This window comes from Pseudonaja textilis, chromosome 3, assembly GCF_049901715.1.
Source record: "Pseudonaja textilis isolate UNSWEBS1 chromosome 3, rPseTex1.2, whole genome shotgun sequence".
NCBI classification, from domain to species: Eukaryota; Metazoa; Chordata; class Lepidosauria; order Squamata; family Elapidae; genus Pseudonaja; species Pseudonaja textilis.
In genome coordinates this window covers 69773306-69790101 of record NC_141992.1, presented here as the reverse complement: position 1 = coordinate 69790101, position 16796 = coordinate 69773306, and the positions used below count along the sequence as shown (strand labels likewise).

General features: G+C 36.3%; 1 protein-coding gene across 1 annotated transcript in view; it reads right to left on the bottom strand.

The window, feature by feature from the left end:
- AK5 (adenylate kinase 5) overlaps positions 1–16796 on the bottom strand; it is a 135884-nt gene that overhangs the window by 96730 nt on the left and 22358 nt on the right. The window contains exon 6 of the mRNA XM_026700200.2: positions 961–1152. Within this exon, the coding sequence (XP_026555985.2) occupies positions 961–1152 (192 nt within the window). The remainder of the gene's footprint in view (positions 1–960; positions 1153–16796) is intronic.

Genomic DNA, 16796 nt, shown 5'->3' with positions numbered 1-16796 from the left:
GTCTTGTGCTATATAGCAAGTATGAAACATTAGTTTTCCAGACTTACTGACTCTTGCTTTTGAGTTCTGGACAGTATTATAACTGCGGCATAAAAGTACTGTAATGCCAAACAGAATTTGAAAATAAGCTGTACTATACATTCAACATACAGTCTTTACTTAGTGACAAGAATTGGGACCAGCAAATCAGTCATAAAATGAAATAGTTGCTAATTGAAACTACAACTGGGCTTATGATTTTACTTCAGTTTTCCCCTGTTTTACAGATCTCTGAGGGTCATTAATGTGAAGACTGGCCATATATGGGGAAAAAAATTATTGCTTGCTGCAGCCATTTAACAAGGACTAGCTGTAATTCATATTACCAGAATGCCTGTATTTATTCAAATTAATGTCCAGCTCAAAATGTATTCTATAACTCAGTGTTTCCTGGCCTCAGACGTGTGAACCTCAGCTGCCAGAATTCTCCAGCAAGCATGAATGAAGTGTACACATCTTAAAGCTGATGAGGTTGAGAAATACTGAGCTAGCTTATAGCATCTCTAAATTTGGCCACAATTTTTCTTCTGTTGATCCCAAATGCTAAAATGGATTAACACAGACCATTTCTATATGACGCCACTCTTCATCAAATGACTTACCAGATTCTCTGAGAGGAACTTTTGTAAGTGTTGTAAGGCAACAGTGATGGCTCAAAAACATTTATATTCTAATAGAAAGGGCTTTGATCCAAAAAGCAATTGCTGTATAAATTATACATACAGGTGAGCATGAAACAGCTACAAAATCAACTGGGGTCTCTCAGTCTGTGAGAGTTTTGACTGCAGAAGTCCACAATCAAACATGAAAAAAATGTTTAATGATGTAAACAGTTATTCTCAAAATGAGACAATCTTTTTCTAGGTCATGAATTTTGCTAGCCAAAATTGATTTATCAAACATATAGATTAAAAAACTTACAGTCACGATCAGACCCTTTTCCTGGAAATATTTCACCAGCGGAACAGCATTCTGCTTGAAATTAGTCAGGCGTCTTTGTGTGGCTTTCAGATTATCATCTGGCCTCCCCTGCTGTTCAGCGCGCTTCATTAGGCGTTCTTGGAGCCGTTGATTTGAGCAGGACAAGAACACCACCAAATCTGGGGTACAGATCTGCAAAGAAGATAATCCAGATGATGAAAAGATCAACACAGAGAAATGTATTCAGGTTACTGTCAGTTATCCATCCGTGAGTCACTTGGTTGAGTTGAGGGGCTATCGAAATTGAATGAATGAATGAATGAATGAATGTTGTAAACCACCAACTTTTGCCAATTTTCAAGAGCTTTAGCATTGAACCTATGCATATTTTTGTGAGAAGAGAAATATGATCTCTGTTAACATCCCAAGAGAAATTCTTTCCTTCTTTTAAATTACGTTGAGGATAACTGATACATCCAACAGGTAGTCTGTGTAGACTACACTGTAGATTATACTGTATCCAACACTGTGTAGACTAAGAAGAAAGAAGACTCTCTTTTCTCCCTTCTTGCACCCCAATGCCCATAGCTACAACTTGATGAGAAAGAGCAATTTGTCACCCCCTTTTTTGATTTGAAAGAAAGGTAACACCAGCTGGTAAGGAAGATGCAGGAAATGATACCAGCTGGCATCTAGAAGTGCCTGTATGAAAACACTAGAAACAGAAAAGATAGTGCCACCCCACATGATTTTAGCACACCCATTCCTGCTGTTCAGGCCAAAGACACTTGTCACAGACTGTGATGGCTGTGTTCTTGGTAATAAGGGCTCTTTATAATAACATAGCATAAATAAATAATCCTAATTGAACTGAGCGCCTTTTACCAAAGAGTTTGTTGGGTTCAAGTCTTAATGCTGATATTTATGTTTCAGCACACATGATAGAGATAATTATGTTCTTTGAAAATAATTGAGCGGAATGAAACTGTCACAAATAATTGGCCTGATGATTAGAGTCCATATGAAATAACAGGATAACGTAAGCATCCATACAATTAAAAGATACAGAGGGAATTTTTTTTAAGTTGTTTACTTATGGAAGACAAATATTCAAGACAGTTTGTCATTTCGTAAGGAGTGTACTGTCAATGCCATTTACATTTGGAAAGGAAAATTTTAAAAATAGGGTGGTTTGCCTATTAAACCTTGGCAAAATTAGCTAATGTTATAAAAGAGAATGCAGTCAGAACCGATGTGTGTAATTATCTAAAGAGAAACTTGTATCTCCTGTCTGTGTTCTTCTTGTACAAACTAGTCTGCTGTCTACAGCTTATATATCACCCTCCTACCACAAATCTTGGAAGTTTGGTACATATATTATTAAATATACAGCTAATTAACTAAGCTTTACAATTACAATCATTATGTGACCAAATATGACATCATCTCTTCACAGTAGTGCTTGCAGACTTAGGCAGGATCTACAAGTTTATCAAAATGGAAAAAAAACCTTTATTAAAAAAAAATAAGCATTTGATAGTGATAGCAAATCCTCAAAACTGGAAATGCTCAAAGGCCATAAAGGCTGAGTGATTAAGGGAAGAAAATAAGACGAGTGAAAGAGAATAATGAAGATATATAAATTCATAACTAGTGCTAATTAACTGAATGAATATGGTTGGTTAAAATACTAAAGAGTTTTAGGCTGCGAAATACTATGTTGCAAGGCCAGCTAATATTTATTATTAATATTAATATTTTCTTACTATTAGGAAACTGAATTGTTCTGTGCTGACATACAGCATCTTGGGATAACAACTCCCTTCCAAAAAGTATTGATTATAGGAGGTAGAAAAGTTCACACTGGAAGTAAAATAACACCTGGAATAACGGGAAAATTTAGTCCTGTTTTAAAAAAATCAAGCAGGAGATAAACTACTAACAGCATGCCAAGAAATGTCAATATTTGTAACAAATACTTCCTTCCAATAACCTAAATCACAAATCTATATGTGGAGTTAATCATTGGATTAACTCCAAAATTACATGGTCTCTCAGCAAAAATGGAGGAACTCTGTTCATTCAAACAAGATATATGGTGCCAATAGGTCATCTTAGATTCATCTCCATGTAAGATGTTCTGTCGTATCAATCGAAACCATCACTATTTTAGCATCAACACATGAAAGCGAAGAGCATTAAAACTAAATGTTAAATGCATATCTTTAAGCGACTTAAAGGGAAGAGTTACCTTTTTTCATGTAATTCTTTTGGAAAGCAGAATCTTTTTAGTAGCTTGATCAGTAGATTCTGCTTTATACGCACACACATACACACCTGTGTGTGTGTGTGTGTGTGTAAAAAGCATGTGGTGTGTGTGTGTGTGTGTCTGTGTGTGTGTGTGTATTTGTTTTCGTAGATTTTCATGGATACAGGTATGCGGGTCTTGGTGTGTTTGGGTCTTTTCCCGTGTAAGATTGAGAGTATCTTGGTGAAGTTTCGACGAGGTCCCACAGCTGCAGATCCAGCTAGATAACCAAGGAGTTTATGAAATACCATGCAACAATTGCTCAGACACATACATTGGACAAACCAACAGGAGAATAAATGCATGCATCGCAGAACACAAGAACACATTCAGAAAAGAAGAAAATACTTCCTCCCTTTTCCAGAACCTTAAAGCCACAGGACATGAAATTAATTTTGAGGGAACCAAATTAATCTCCAATACTGAACACTTCAACAAGAGAATAATCAGGGAAGCCATCAAAATAGAGAAACACCCCCACAACATGAATAAACGAGATAATATCTCCCGCCTACCAGACATCTGGAAACTAGCCCTTAACCAGCCACAAAAACCAACACTGGACCCAAAACAACACATGACGGCACCACCAATCTCCCTCACCAGACTCAAACACAAACGCACCCCATAGACAAAAGACAACCACCATCCAGAAACCAGATCACAGCTGCATCACCAGCTGCCACATACCCCAACTCCCAAACCCAGCAAACTGACACACGCCATGGACACATAGCCAGGCCTCAAACTCGGAGCCAAACCAAAACCCAGAACATCCCATCACAGCCACCCGCTCAGGATATCACATCACGAAACTTAGGAGGTTACACCACAAAACCTCAGGATGTTACAACACAGCCAACAACCCAGGAGATTACAGCACAAGACCCAGGATGTCACAACAATAGAACTCAAAAGGTCATCACACAGCCCATTACCCAGGTCATTACAACACAGGAGGCTGATAGACACACAGCCAAGACCTCAGCCACACATGTTCTTACGAAAAAGCCAACCAATCTGCAAACATCAACTCCATCAACCAATTAAGAAATAACAACACAGCCAACCTCCCCACCAGTATTTAAAGAGAGATGGCAGCTCCGATCACGCTTTGCTCGCACAAGCACAAAGCCAAAAGCACCAGCCTGAAGATGGCGAGTGGGACCTCGTCAAAACGTCACCAAGATACTCTCAATCTTACATGGGAAAAGACCCGAACACACCAAGACCTGCATACAGACACACACACACACACACACACACACACACACACACACACAAAGTGAAATACCACTTATGCATTGTCACAAAATTTCCAGAACCGTAAAGCCTACAAACTTGAAATTTGGCATGTATGTTCCTCTTGGCTTCTATGTGCTCGCTAAGAAAGGATTTTTTGAAATGACCATCAGAGCATTAGTATTTCATATATTACTATTAACTTGCTCTGATGCTAAGGAGTTCTACTCCCTCTCCCCCCTGCAAAACACAAGCAGAGGAGTTTCAGTTTCACAGCAGCAAGCATCTTTAGTACAGAACAGTTGAACTAAGCCACGCCCAGGCTCCTTGCTGTCTCCTTGCTCACACAGCAAATACTGTTTCAGTTTCCAAAGAGCCCTCAACTCTCTCACACACTGACAGGACGCTAGCCAGATGAATACCCATGGATGCTGGTAGGCAGAGGCAGAATTCCCCCCCCCCCTTATTTTCCTCCCCCAAAATTAAGCCCAACCACATAATTTCGTAGCAAAGAATGGGTATCGAGCTAGTATAGTTATATATATATAGTTATATATGTGTGTGTGTACACACATGTTCATATATATACCGTGCATATATGTATATGTGTATGTATACATATATACACAAACATGTGTGTATATATATACACATACACACATGCACACATATATAAATACATGCATAGAAATATGCATATATACAGTATATTTATTCACAGCAAAGGATTTCACATAACAATTTCAAATTTAGCACATATGCAAAACAGACACTATAAGGCAGCTCAAATATTGCAAAACTACTTTTTGTCTTTAAAAGATTTATAGAAAATGTACAGAAAAAGGTATCCTGTATCCCATCTCCCTCTCGAGAGGAATCCTGTGTTCTCCAAAAGCCTCTTTAAAGTTTCTCTCAATTGAAGGCCGATTGAGGAATTAGTTAAGTTTCATTATAAAATAAAATACAGAAGAAAAAAAAGAGAAAGAGAGAAAAAAGTGCAAAGACTTAAAAAAAAGAAAAAGTGATGACTTCCAACTGTTTTCAGTGCTGTAAAATACAGAAGAAATGTAACCTCAACCTTTTGCTTTACATGAAATTCTTAAAGCAGTTTTTATGGAAAATCCATGATTGTTCAAAAGAAGATCCTTGGAGGAAGTGAAGAAGAAAGAATCAGAGGATGTATTTTTGTGTAAGAGAAGCACAATGGTAAAAACAGAGGCTAACTTGAAACAAGGAACAAAGAGAAATAAAGATGAAGGGCACAGACCTAAGGTGGTATTGTTAGATCTGGGAGGACGGTTCAAGAACGAAGGCAAGACTCAGATAGTAACAACAGCTCTTTATTTGTGACTTCAGATCTGAGCAACTAACCCCAGCTGCAGCAGCCCCTTATATAGGGCTGGCTGCGGCTAGGCAGCCAATGAAGGCGATTTGAGTTTGCCGCTCTTGGCAGGGCCAATCGCGGTAGCCCGTTTACTGGCAAATCGCATCAGTCTATGGCGACCAATCACGATCGGTTATCAGCGGGCCAATCAGATTTGCAGGCTACGAGCCTGCTAGTCCGGAACAGGTATGATCTTCCCTCAAAACAGTTACTCAACTAATCTTAGGCTGCTGGCTCATCTGTTATTTTCTAATTGGACACAACAAAAGGCCTTTCCATCTTTTAATTCTTGGAAAAGGAAATAGAACATGACTGCTTGAGATATATATCAGCAATTATTGTAATTAGTTATAATACGTACATACTTCTTTCCCTCACTATAATAGATAAAGATGGAGACTTGGTTACAATGAAAAGGGGAAAACACTTGGACTTCATGAATATATCCACAGTAAATATAAAGGTGAAATTTGATTCCTGCTAGAATTACAGACAAGTCCAAAAACAATGCACAACAATGGCCAAGAATATGTTTGGCTATCATGCTAAGTCCTGCAAAGAAATAATTTTACAGCTTCTTTTGATACATTAATCCATGTTTGGTGTTTATTAGATCAAAACTGAGCCTTGTTTCATGTCTTTCTCACATAATAATTGTAGTGATCATATTTTCTTGGAAAAAATAAAGGACAAACTTGAAAAAGGGGCTTATTTAGAAGAGGTTCATAAGAATCAAAAATTATTTATTGTTATAACACAAAACAAAGAATATATTTTAAAAAAGCTATCATAAAAATATCTAATTTCAAATAGTGTACGTAAATCTGATTTAAAAAGAAATTTCAAATTTTATATTTTTCACAGGAATGTGAAAGACTGCATTAAAGGGTAGAATTTGCATGGTAAAAGTTAAATGGGTAAAATAAAGGACAGAAGTGAGTTTCTGAAAAATAAATAAATCTAAAGGACAGCTTTCTAAAATAAAGGACATATTTTTATCTAATTATAATATAATATTTTTGTGATTTCTTACACCAATTTGTCATTACATGAAAACCATGAAATTGTACTTTTAAACCAGAGGAGGTAACAGGCCAAGTTGGCACATTCTGGTTTATGACGAGAAATGGAATTACAGGTTCCCATTGTGGGATGATTTATAGCAAACTATAATTATCAACTACAATGAAATATTAAACTATAAGATAAAGTTACAGTACAAATATTACAGTAGGCAAAGGTTTCCTCGTGTATAGCATCTGCAAGGTAGAGGACCAAGGACTAAACATGTTTGATGACTTCATCATGTAAATGCCACAACTTACATATTTTAGTCAGATGTTCGGAAACAAGGAAATAACGGCAGCATTTTTATGTTGATGAGTTATTTTGATGTTATGACAGTTTGTTGTCGATACCACTGCTCTTCATCCTGTTAAATTGTAATCTTGCTAGTACACAAAAGCTCACCCATAGCGCATGTGGGACATAATGAATAGTACAACCCTTAGTAATCATTACAGTCCTATCAGCTCAGTGCCCTTATATGGAACAATTGAAAAATAAAAATAAAATTGGACTCCCTTGAATTGAGCTTAATTCCTAATAACTTTATGGATATCCTATGCAAGTTTTCAAATAACAAAATGGAAGTAGTAAAATACTTGAGAAAACTAGGAACAATTAAAAAAATTAACCTAATTCAGCATCTTTTTTACCACTCCTGAAATAATTAGTGAAAACAGAAGTCCAATATCAATGAGCAGTCTTCTGTATTTGGCGAACACAAGCTGAATGCGTGCTCTGAGAGAAAAAAATAATCAGAAAATCAGTCTTTAGGTGTCAACCTACCTCTAGCCACCCCTCAATAATTGCCAATCTATAATTTTCAATGTGCTACAATATCAGTTTGCTTTTCAAGGTACCAAGCACTATTAATGGAAAATTTGTATGAGAAGAAAGTGGGGATAATTAAATTGTAGGCAAGCTCTCTAAATCTATATTTAGAGACATTAACACGAGTAAATGTTCATGCATACACTTTCTAGTCTATTCTTGCTTTATAACTAACAGTATATTACCTGCCAATTTAGGGAAACAGTTGGCAGGTAGAAAAAGAAGTAGACCTAATCATAATAATGTACTATGCTGTCATAAGGCATACATTCAATTGTTGTTATCCAATGTAACCAGAGACATCTTTAATATTTCTACTCTTTTACTAATAAAATCATTATGAACAGCTGCAAAATTCATGTGTGACAGTCTAGAACATTTTTTTTTAAAACCAGACAACATTATCATCACCAGATGTCTTTTGAATTATCAAAAAAGCCCCTGGGAAGGAAAAATGTGTTTCATAGGACAAATTCTGCTGCCATTTAACAGGATCTTATTTTTTACAGGATAAAAGTCACCTTTACTTGTGCATTTAAATAGTATGCAACTCAGCACTACTTGAAGTAGGCTAGATCTTGACAATGACATTATTCAGATAAAGTCCCAATGGCTCTTCCAACTGAAGAGAAAAAAAACAACAATCTGATCCTTCAGCAGATTTAGTAAGTGTTCCTTTTATAGGTACCTATTTTTAAAAATGAAAGGCTGATATTGACATTATTAGATGGGAGCATCACATTTCCATAACAACAAAAAATACTCAAGACAAAACTTTGTTTTCAAATGCGGTCCTACAGCCATTGCATCAGTTAACAATTTTTCTTTCAGAAATCTATATCCTTTAAGATTCCATTATGAGTTGGCTATTATGAGAAAAAGAACACAAATCAAGTAACACTTGACAGTCCATTAGTTCTAGTATTTTATGCTTCTCTTATACAATATTCCTCATGTGCTTGAGTTATTGTCTGGTTTCTAAAGGAGATAGCTTAAGTTCATTGAACACAAATTATTATTTATTACATCACAGGAATATTTTTAAAAACCCACTTACGATCTTGTTTTTAAATTTCCTGGGCTCAAAATTTCCAAGTCCTTCCTTCCGTCCGTCCTTCCTTTCTCCCTCCCCCTTCTTTCTTTCTCTTTTGAGCCAATCTGGACTCTGAGTGATTGCCTGGATAATTTCCCCTGCAGTTTTCTTGGCAACATTTTCAGAAAACGTTTGTCAAAGGCAGGACTAGAACTCAAAGCGTCACAGTTTGTGATTCAGGGCCTTTAACATCTACACCAAATCAGCTCTTTAGCACTTTCCTTAGAAAGCTCAAATGTATTTCAAAGTGTAAAGAGTCAAGCCACTTCAATAAGCTGTTAGGGTAATAAATAAAGGAAAGAAATAAAAAATATTATAGAGAGAGAGTAGAGAGTTACTCTATAAGCATGTCTTATTTTGATGTTAGGCAGTTGTTTTCCTATGTATATAGAAGTATTTATCTCTATAGGCATTTCTTATCTTGCTGTTATGGAAAATATTTCTCTTCGTGTTGTAAAACTAGCCTGCAATTAATTACATCTCTCTCATATGAAGATACATGATTATCCCATCTAAATCAATCTGAATGGAACGTACTCCCTGGGAACATCACTCCCTACATTTGGGGCAATATACTCCTTTTGAAGTATGCTGTTAATAGCCCTCTTAAATGGTCAGCTGTGATCAATTAACAGACAATAGGAGAAAGGATACTGAAAGATAAACAAGTGCCAGGAGGACATTTGTCGTTTTGCAGGAAAGATGTAAATCTAACAGAGTGTTTTACAATGTAATTACTCAACTTCTAAAAGAATCTTAAGGTATGAGAAGAGTCACTTTCGCCTACATGCTTTGTAACTTTCCTCATATATCTGTGTGTGTGAGAGGAGAGGTCTTACCCTTTTATTGATCAATAAAAGTTAGCTTTTGTTCTTCAAAGCCTCTGCTTAAGTTCATTTTTGTCACATCGTGATCTTAAGTTATAGCTGAACCTTACAAAGCAACTGAAACTGTACAGCTTTCTAAGCTTTGCAATATTATATACAGTGGCTGAATTAGTACATAATTAAACCATAGCTTGGTGTCATGAAGCTGTGCTTCTGAGTCTTTTCTTATTTTTCCTCCAGAAATTTCATTTTCACTGTAAATAATGCAAATAAGCATGATATTTGAACCAAGATAAAACATGCTTAATCTTAGTATGGTTTATCAAAGTCAGACTGTTTCAAACTACGATTTATGAGGCTACATAATTTAGTAAACTGGTTAATATAAGCCACAATTGAGAGTGCAGATATTACCATAATCTGAGATTAATCAAAAACAGATGGGAGTTTATGAACTCTAGGACAGAAAAATGGTTGGAAAATCCATAACTATAGTTCGTGATCATAACTCAGCACTATTAGCAGTAAAAATTGTACAGCATTACATATAATTAATTACTTCTAGAACTGACATTTCTCCTTCCTCCTAGTTGCCAAGTTGGATGAGAAACTATAGGCATAGTTCCATTGCCTTTAGGACATTCTATTCCAAAATGACAAATTAAAGTAATATTTGGTTACATTGATTTGGAAAGGTGATAGGAATTCAACCTAAAGTGAGTGTTCTGGGATTCACCTTTATGTACAGTTCACCTGATTTAGCATTTGATTCTGCACTTAAAAACTGGGATCTGACGCACGGACAGTTGTTCCGAGCTATACTCATGCCAATTTTCATCATGACTCCAATGCAAACTCTGCCCTTTTGAACTCGCATCATAAGGTTATGCACAAGTATAGAGGTGGAATTGCTATCACAGTATCTTAACACGCATGTTCTCTTGCTTGCCTTTCCCCGCCCTTGAAGAAAAAGATAAACTGAACCTATTTGTGAACCTATTGCATTGAAAGTACTGCTGGAGATGAAATCAATGTTCTCCATCATTTCTGCATGCAAGTTCAACTGCAATGCAGTTCATCAAGGGATCACATCATATTATGAATCAACCCAGTCACTGATTGATCAGTGATCTCTTTTATGCTTGGTATTCTGATGAAGATGGCCCCATCGAGTCTTCCCAATTCATTTCAATTACATCAGCAACAAGGAACAAAAACATACACCTGCAACCTCTCAAAAAATGTGAATAGAGAAATAATATTGCAAGAAATCCATGGACTTAGATTCAAATAGATTCAGAGTAAATGTACCAGGACTTAAATATGCCATGACTAACCTTATTCACGAATACGTTTAAGTAAAACTAAGTCACCATGTCCAGTGAAGTGGGAGATAAATGAAATTATTTATAGATTATTCAAACCAGTGTGATTCTCTTCAAAGACCTGAACGAAGATTGCAGTCTTGCTCTGGCTAGTGATTTTGTCCATATTTTGTCACACTGTACATTATAAGATGTGTTGACTAGAAAATTTCATTTACCTTACCAAAAAGGGTCTCAACACTTACAATTTATCTACAAATAAATTATGATTAATTATGATAAACAAAACTATTAGCCTAGTTTACAAAGGTTGAAAATTGCACAGGAATGTAAATGGTATTAAGCAATTAAAGAATACATGAAAACATTTTATGTCTGAAGGAGAGTATTAAACACACTAGTCTTGCAGATGTTTCTGCCTGAATCACAAGTTAGTATAAAGCCAGCATTTATGTGCCTAGAATGTAAAGACCTTGGAATGTTAAGTGCCTGGAATGTAAACAGCTTTCAGATATTTGTCAATTCTCTAAAGCTGTAATGTGGGGGGGAAACTGTGTTTCTTTATGTCAGGGGTGTCAAAGGCCCATAGGCCAGATGTGTTATGTGCTGGCCTTGGCCCCACCAGTTTAGTGAAGGGAGGAAAAGTCCCAGTATGTCACATGATGATGCTGTGACTATGTGTGTTTGACATCCCTGCTTTATGTAAAAGATGTATTGGAAGTTCAGCAAAAGACCAAGAAGCCAGAGTAGACAACTTTCCAAGTGTGCTCATTTTAGGCCAATATAATTGACTGGAAGTGATTAAGAGATCTTATTAGATGAAAATATTTCAGATTTCACAGCAATGTCATTCTATCATAATACAAACTGAAAAAGACCAAGGAGGTCTTCTAGTCCAATCTCTTGCCCAAGCAGGAGACCTATACCATTCCAAACAAATGGCTGTCCAATTTCTTCTTAAAAACCTCAAATGATGGAGCACTCACAACTTTTGAAAGCAAGCTGTTCCGCTGGTTAATTGTTCTCACTACCACCAAATTTCTCCTTAGTTTTAAGTTGGATTTCTTCTTGATAAATTTCCATCCATTACTTCTTGTCTTATCCTCATATGCTTTGGAGAATAGGTTGTCCCCTTCTTCTCCGTGACATCTTCTCAAATATTGTAATGCTGCTAACGTGTCACCCCAGTCCTTCTCTTTGATATATTAGACATGCCAAGTTCCTGCAACTGGTCATCAAATGTTTTAGTTTCCCCACCCCAATCCTTTTTGTTGCTCTTCTCTATATCTTTTCTAGAGTCTCAACATCTTTTTTGTATTGTGGTGACGAATATTGTAAGCTTGGGTTACAATAGGAAGCCCAATACAAGGAATTTGGAAACTTAGAGGAAAGGGCTCTAGAACAGAATGATGCAGCTAAGCACTATTTGCTATCCTGTCATGTGATTTTTCTAGACAGACAACTCTAAGTTTAGTTTGAAAAAACAGGATGAAACAGAAGATAAAGTTTTCACAACCAAAAAGTTTCTCCCATGTGGGTAAAAGGAAATGAAAAATGAACTGAGTTGGTGGCAGGAAAATTGGACTGGGAGTTTTAAGAAAAATAGTCCAGAATTACTTGGTGGTTAAGATGGGTGGCCAATAAATTTTAAGAATGAATGAATGAATGAATGAATGAATGAAGACTAGCAAGAGATCTCAGGCAGAACAGCCAGAGGTCAAGAATGCAAATGAGTGATGTCATATCACCTCTCATTTTGTCCAATTTGCTATACTTCCCATGTAAAACTATGCTTTGCTTTATCCATTCCAATGGCTGAATCGTAGAAACTCTGTAAATAGTTTTGCTAACCAACTCTGCATGGAGAAAAAAAAATGGCAGAGTAATAAGATGTCAACCGTGGCTGAATTGGATTCTAATCTATTTGTCAACTTATAAAACATTCCTATGCCTGTTTCAGTAGTTGCGATAAAAAGGGGGAAAGTGAAAGTACATTCCAACTCTTATCTTTAAAAGATTGTAACTAAAATATCAGAGTTTTTGTCCCGGGAATATATTTAATTGGAGAACGTGAACGATGATACCCAGCCTGTGAACATGCTCAATTGGAAAATCTGGTTTATGAGACACTCAGGAGGGAGAGGGGAAACAGGGTCATAGGTGACTGTAAATTACATATCCCAGAGTTGGCTTCATACAGGGCAGTGCTAGTAGGTTGCCTCTAATGAATCCTTTGAAGTTTATTGAAGTTTGGCTGGAGAATCATAATTTAATTAGAGCGATTGCTGGAATCCTGACACTATGCTTCATTGAACCTGGCACTATTTTTTTCAGTATCATTATTACTCTACTATCTTCTGGGCTTATTCACTGCATTCAATCCTTGAGAAGATCAGAGATATTTAATATGCGAGAAAGGAGCTCTGGAACTGTTTCAACATTTCCATATTCCAAAGTTGGCCATGCTTATGTAGAACCATCAACTCCTCAACTTCTGAAGTGTCAGGTTTAATTCTATTTCTAACATAATATAATAGTAAAAGCTCAAGTTAATAGATTTGGAAAGAAGGGGTTTTATAAAACCTAAATATCTGCTAAACCTCAAAATATATAATTGACATGTTTACTTCATTAGTATAATGGCATAATTGGTGTTTTTATATTATTTGCACCAATTCATATAATTGACTAATTGAACTTTAACATTTGCATGCATATATGTCAGGCAAATTATGTAAATGCGTGCAAATAACATAAAAATGTCAATACATCATTACACAAATTATACATATCCAGCAAATGTTATGGACAAACTTTAGAAACAATGGAATTTTCCTTCCTTTGTGTGTAGGGGAAGTCCAAATACAAATTTGATTAGTTGAAGATCTGTTAAAAGAATGTTTCACGTAAGGGTGTTATCTAACAATTTTGCTCCTGTTTGTGAAACATTTTTTTCTAAGTTACAATTTAAGTTTTGTCTGATATTATTTTTTCCCAGAGGAATGGAGGAAGCAAATATTAAGCACACCCACAATAATGAAATGAGAAAAGGAAGGTGAATACTAGAGATTTAGATTTTATGAGCTAACTCCCTAATAAAAGACAGGGTCTGAGACAAACCTGATTGTTTGAGAATTCATTGCTTTGAAACCCTGAAAGCTGAAATGCCTATGTGGTGGTATGGCCATGTTGATATCTGATGCCAGAGCAATTATCTTGTTATTTTTATGTAACATATTTAGAAAAGAGAGAGAAAGGACTGTACAATTTCTTCATGATGTAAACAAGAGCCAATCTAGATAATGAGTACAAATTATCTTCATGTCATCTCTTTTGGCAGATGAAATCATTTAAGCCTTCCTAGACTCAATGACTAAAGAACTTACTTCTATATAAACATGCTTTGGCTAGAATAAGGGTGTCAAATTCAAGGCCCGAGGGCCAGATCCAGCCCATGAGGTGTTTAGGTCTGGCCCACAGGGCCACCCTGGAAACAGTGAAGGTTTGGTCTGCGGTGCCTCTGTCAGCAAAATTAGAGCTTGGAAGGACCACATGCAGAGGACTACTGGCAGAGGGTGCAGGAGGCCATTGCAGCTGAAAATGGAGTTTGGGAGCTCGTTTTCGCTGGCAGAGCGCTTGAGCCACCACAGGTGCCCACAACACAAGTAATGTTGAGCTGGCCACGCCCACCCCATCCTCCCAGGGCAAACACAACCCCGATGTGGCCCTCAATGAAATCAAGTTTGACACCCCTGGGCTAGAAAGATCCTCTTCCTCCAGTGCACTTCCTTGAACAATTAAATCAAATTGAGGAAAGCAATCATAATTCTTACCAGAATGCTAATAAGTGGAGTGGAAGATCCTCCCACAATTCTGACGGAATGATCTCTGAATAATTTGTTTTCAATTGTCTTGATCTTCTAAATAAGGATTCGATACCTCCTGAGCATTCTAGTCTAAGGTAGACTAGTTTGTAACTATTCTCAAATGCTTATTAAGAAATGGAAGATTTCCATCCCTTAGCCCGAGGCATGACAAGATCTGTGATTCTGACATCATCAATCATCTGATAGGGAAAGAAGGAGAGATAACCTAAAATCACTCATCTTTTATCTTCAAGGTTAGAATGTTGCCCTTTTTTTAAAAAAATGTGGATAAAAATTAAGGGTCTGCTTCAGATGTCAATGTCTATGTGTTAGAAACTACAGAGTTTTTACAAAAGTTTTGGAAAGATTTAATAATGGAAAAAATTATGCGGAAAGACAGGGAGGATGAGAGGAGAAAAGAATTGGAAAACTATGCCTTTAAAGGGATTTTGCTTCAGGAGCTGTTCCAAGTATATGGATAGGAAATGTTTTGGTTAATTCATGGCATCCTTCCAAACTAAGTAAGGTTTGTTTCCTTGCTGGGAATGATCTGCCTTCAAGCAGCAGATGCAATGGTTAAGTACTCATCCTGATAAGGGAAGGTTATACAAATAGCCAACTACATTAGTGAAGAGAGCAGCCACATGTTACTATTCTCAATAAGGCAGTTAGGAAGAAATAAGGCAGTCTCCAACCTGGTGCGAAGAATATATTGATTTTTAGATGGGGAATAGTTCAGTTGTCAGAATCTTTGTGCCCTTGTCTTTTTCTTCTCAATAAGTTTTATTAAAGAGACTCTTTGAGAATCATGTCTGGAAAATAATTAGTTTTGGTTGAGGCAGATGCAGGAGAATCCGACAGCAAGGGAGTTGGAAGTTCAAAAGGGAACTGGTATTTGATGAAGCGCATGCATGTTTGAAAAGGCCCCTGTGAAAAAGAATATAAAGCTCTGAAGGAGCTGTGTACTATGAGGAATTATCCCTGGAGCTGGCCTTTGCCTAATTCACTTTCACTGTATTTTGCAAAAACTGATTAGAAGAGGAAATAAATTCCAAACACATGAATGGTACAGTATGATTTAATTTGAAATAAATTATAATGCAACTCTCATCTTGTAAATTAACTGAAAAGAACGGAAAGGTTGGCTTCTAGACAAACACTAAATAAATACTGGTGTCCTGATTCACTCAGATACTAAGGCTATAAACTAGGAGCAAGCAACGTATAACCCACAGGGAAAAAATTTGAATCTTTCAATCCTTACAAAACTGCCTCATCGTTTCAGTAAAGAAGATGGTTAAGAAGAAACACCACTATTTCAACTCTTTTAAAAACTGAAGTAACATCAGAATTGTAATATAAACCCCAAATTTAACAATTTTTAAAAGCTTTTTAACCTGAAGTGGGGAGGAATGGAGATTGGAGATAACATTCCTTCCCACTTCTGCCATAAATCACTACTCCCAAAACATAACTGGCTTTATCAGTTATGTTTTGGGAGTAATGATTTATGGCAGAACGAAAGAAATTAAATGCATGATTAGTAGGATGTAAAACCCTTTTATATCTTTAAAATGATCATAAGAATTTATTTCATATACAAGCCATTTTCACTACCCAAGCATCTTGCAATGATTTGCAGTATAAATCAATGGCAAGAATTAAGGTCATGCATTGAAGAATCTTAATTTTGTAGGGCAGAAAATGCACTGCTGTTTTTTTTTAATAGTAGTGTCTCAGAATCTGGCTTTTGTACTATATTTTTATTGTATTTTTAAAAAGAATCTTGTGATAATATAAACTATGATTTTTTTATGAAAAAAGAGATTACCTAATGTGCATATTTTAAAAGGTAAACGTGTCACCTGACTAGTCTTGTCCAACTCTAAGCTTAT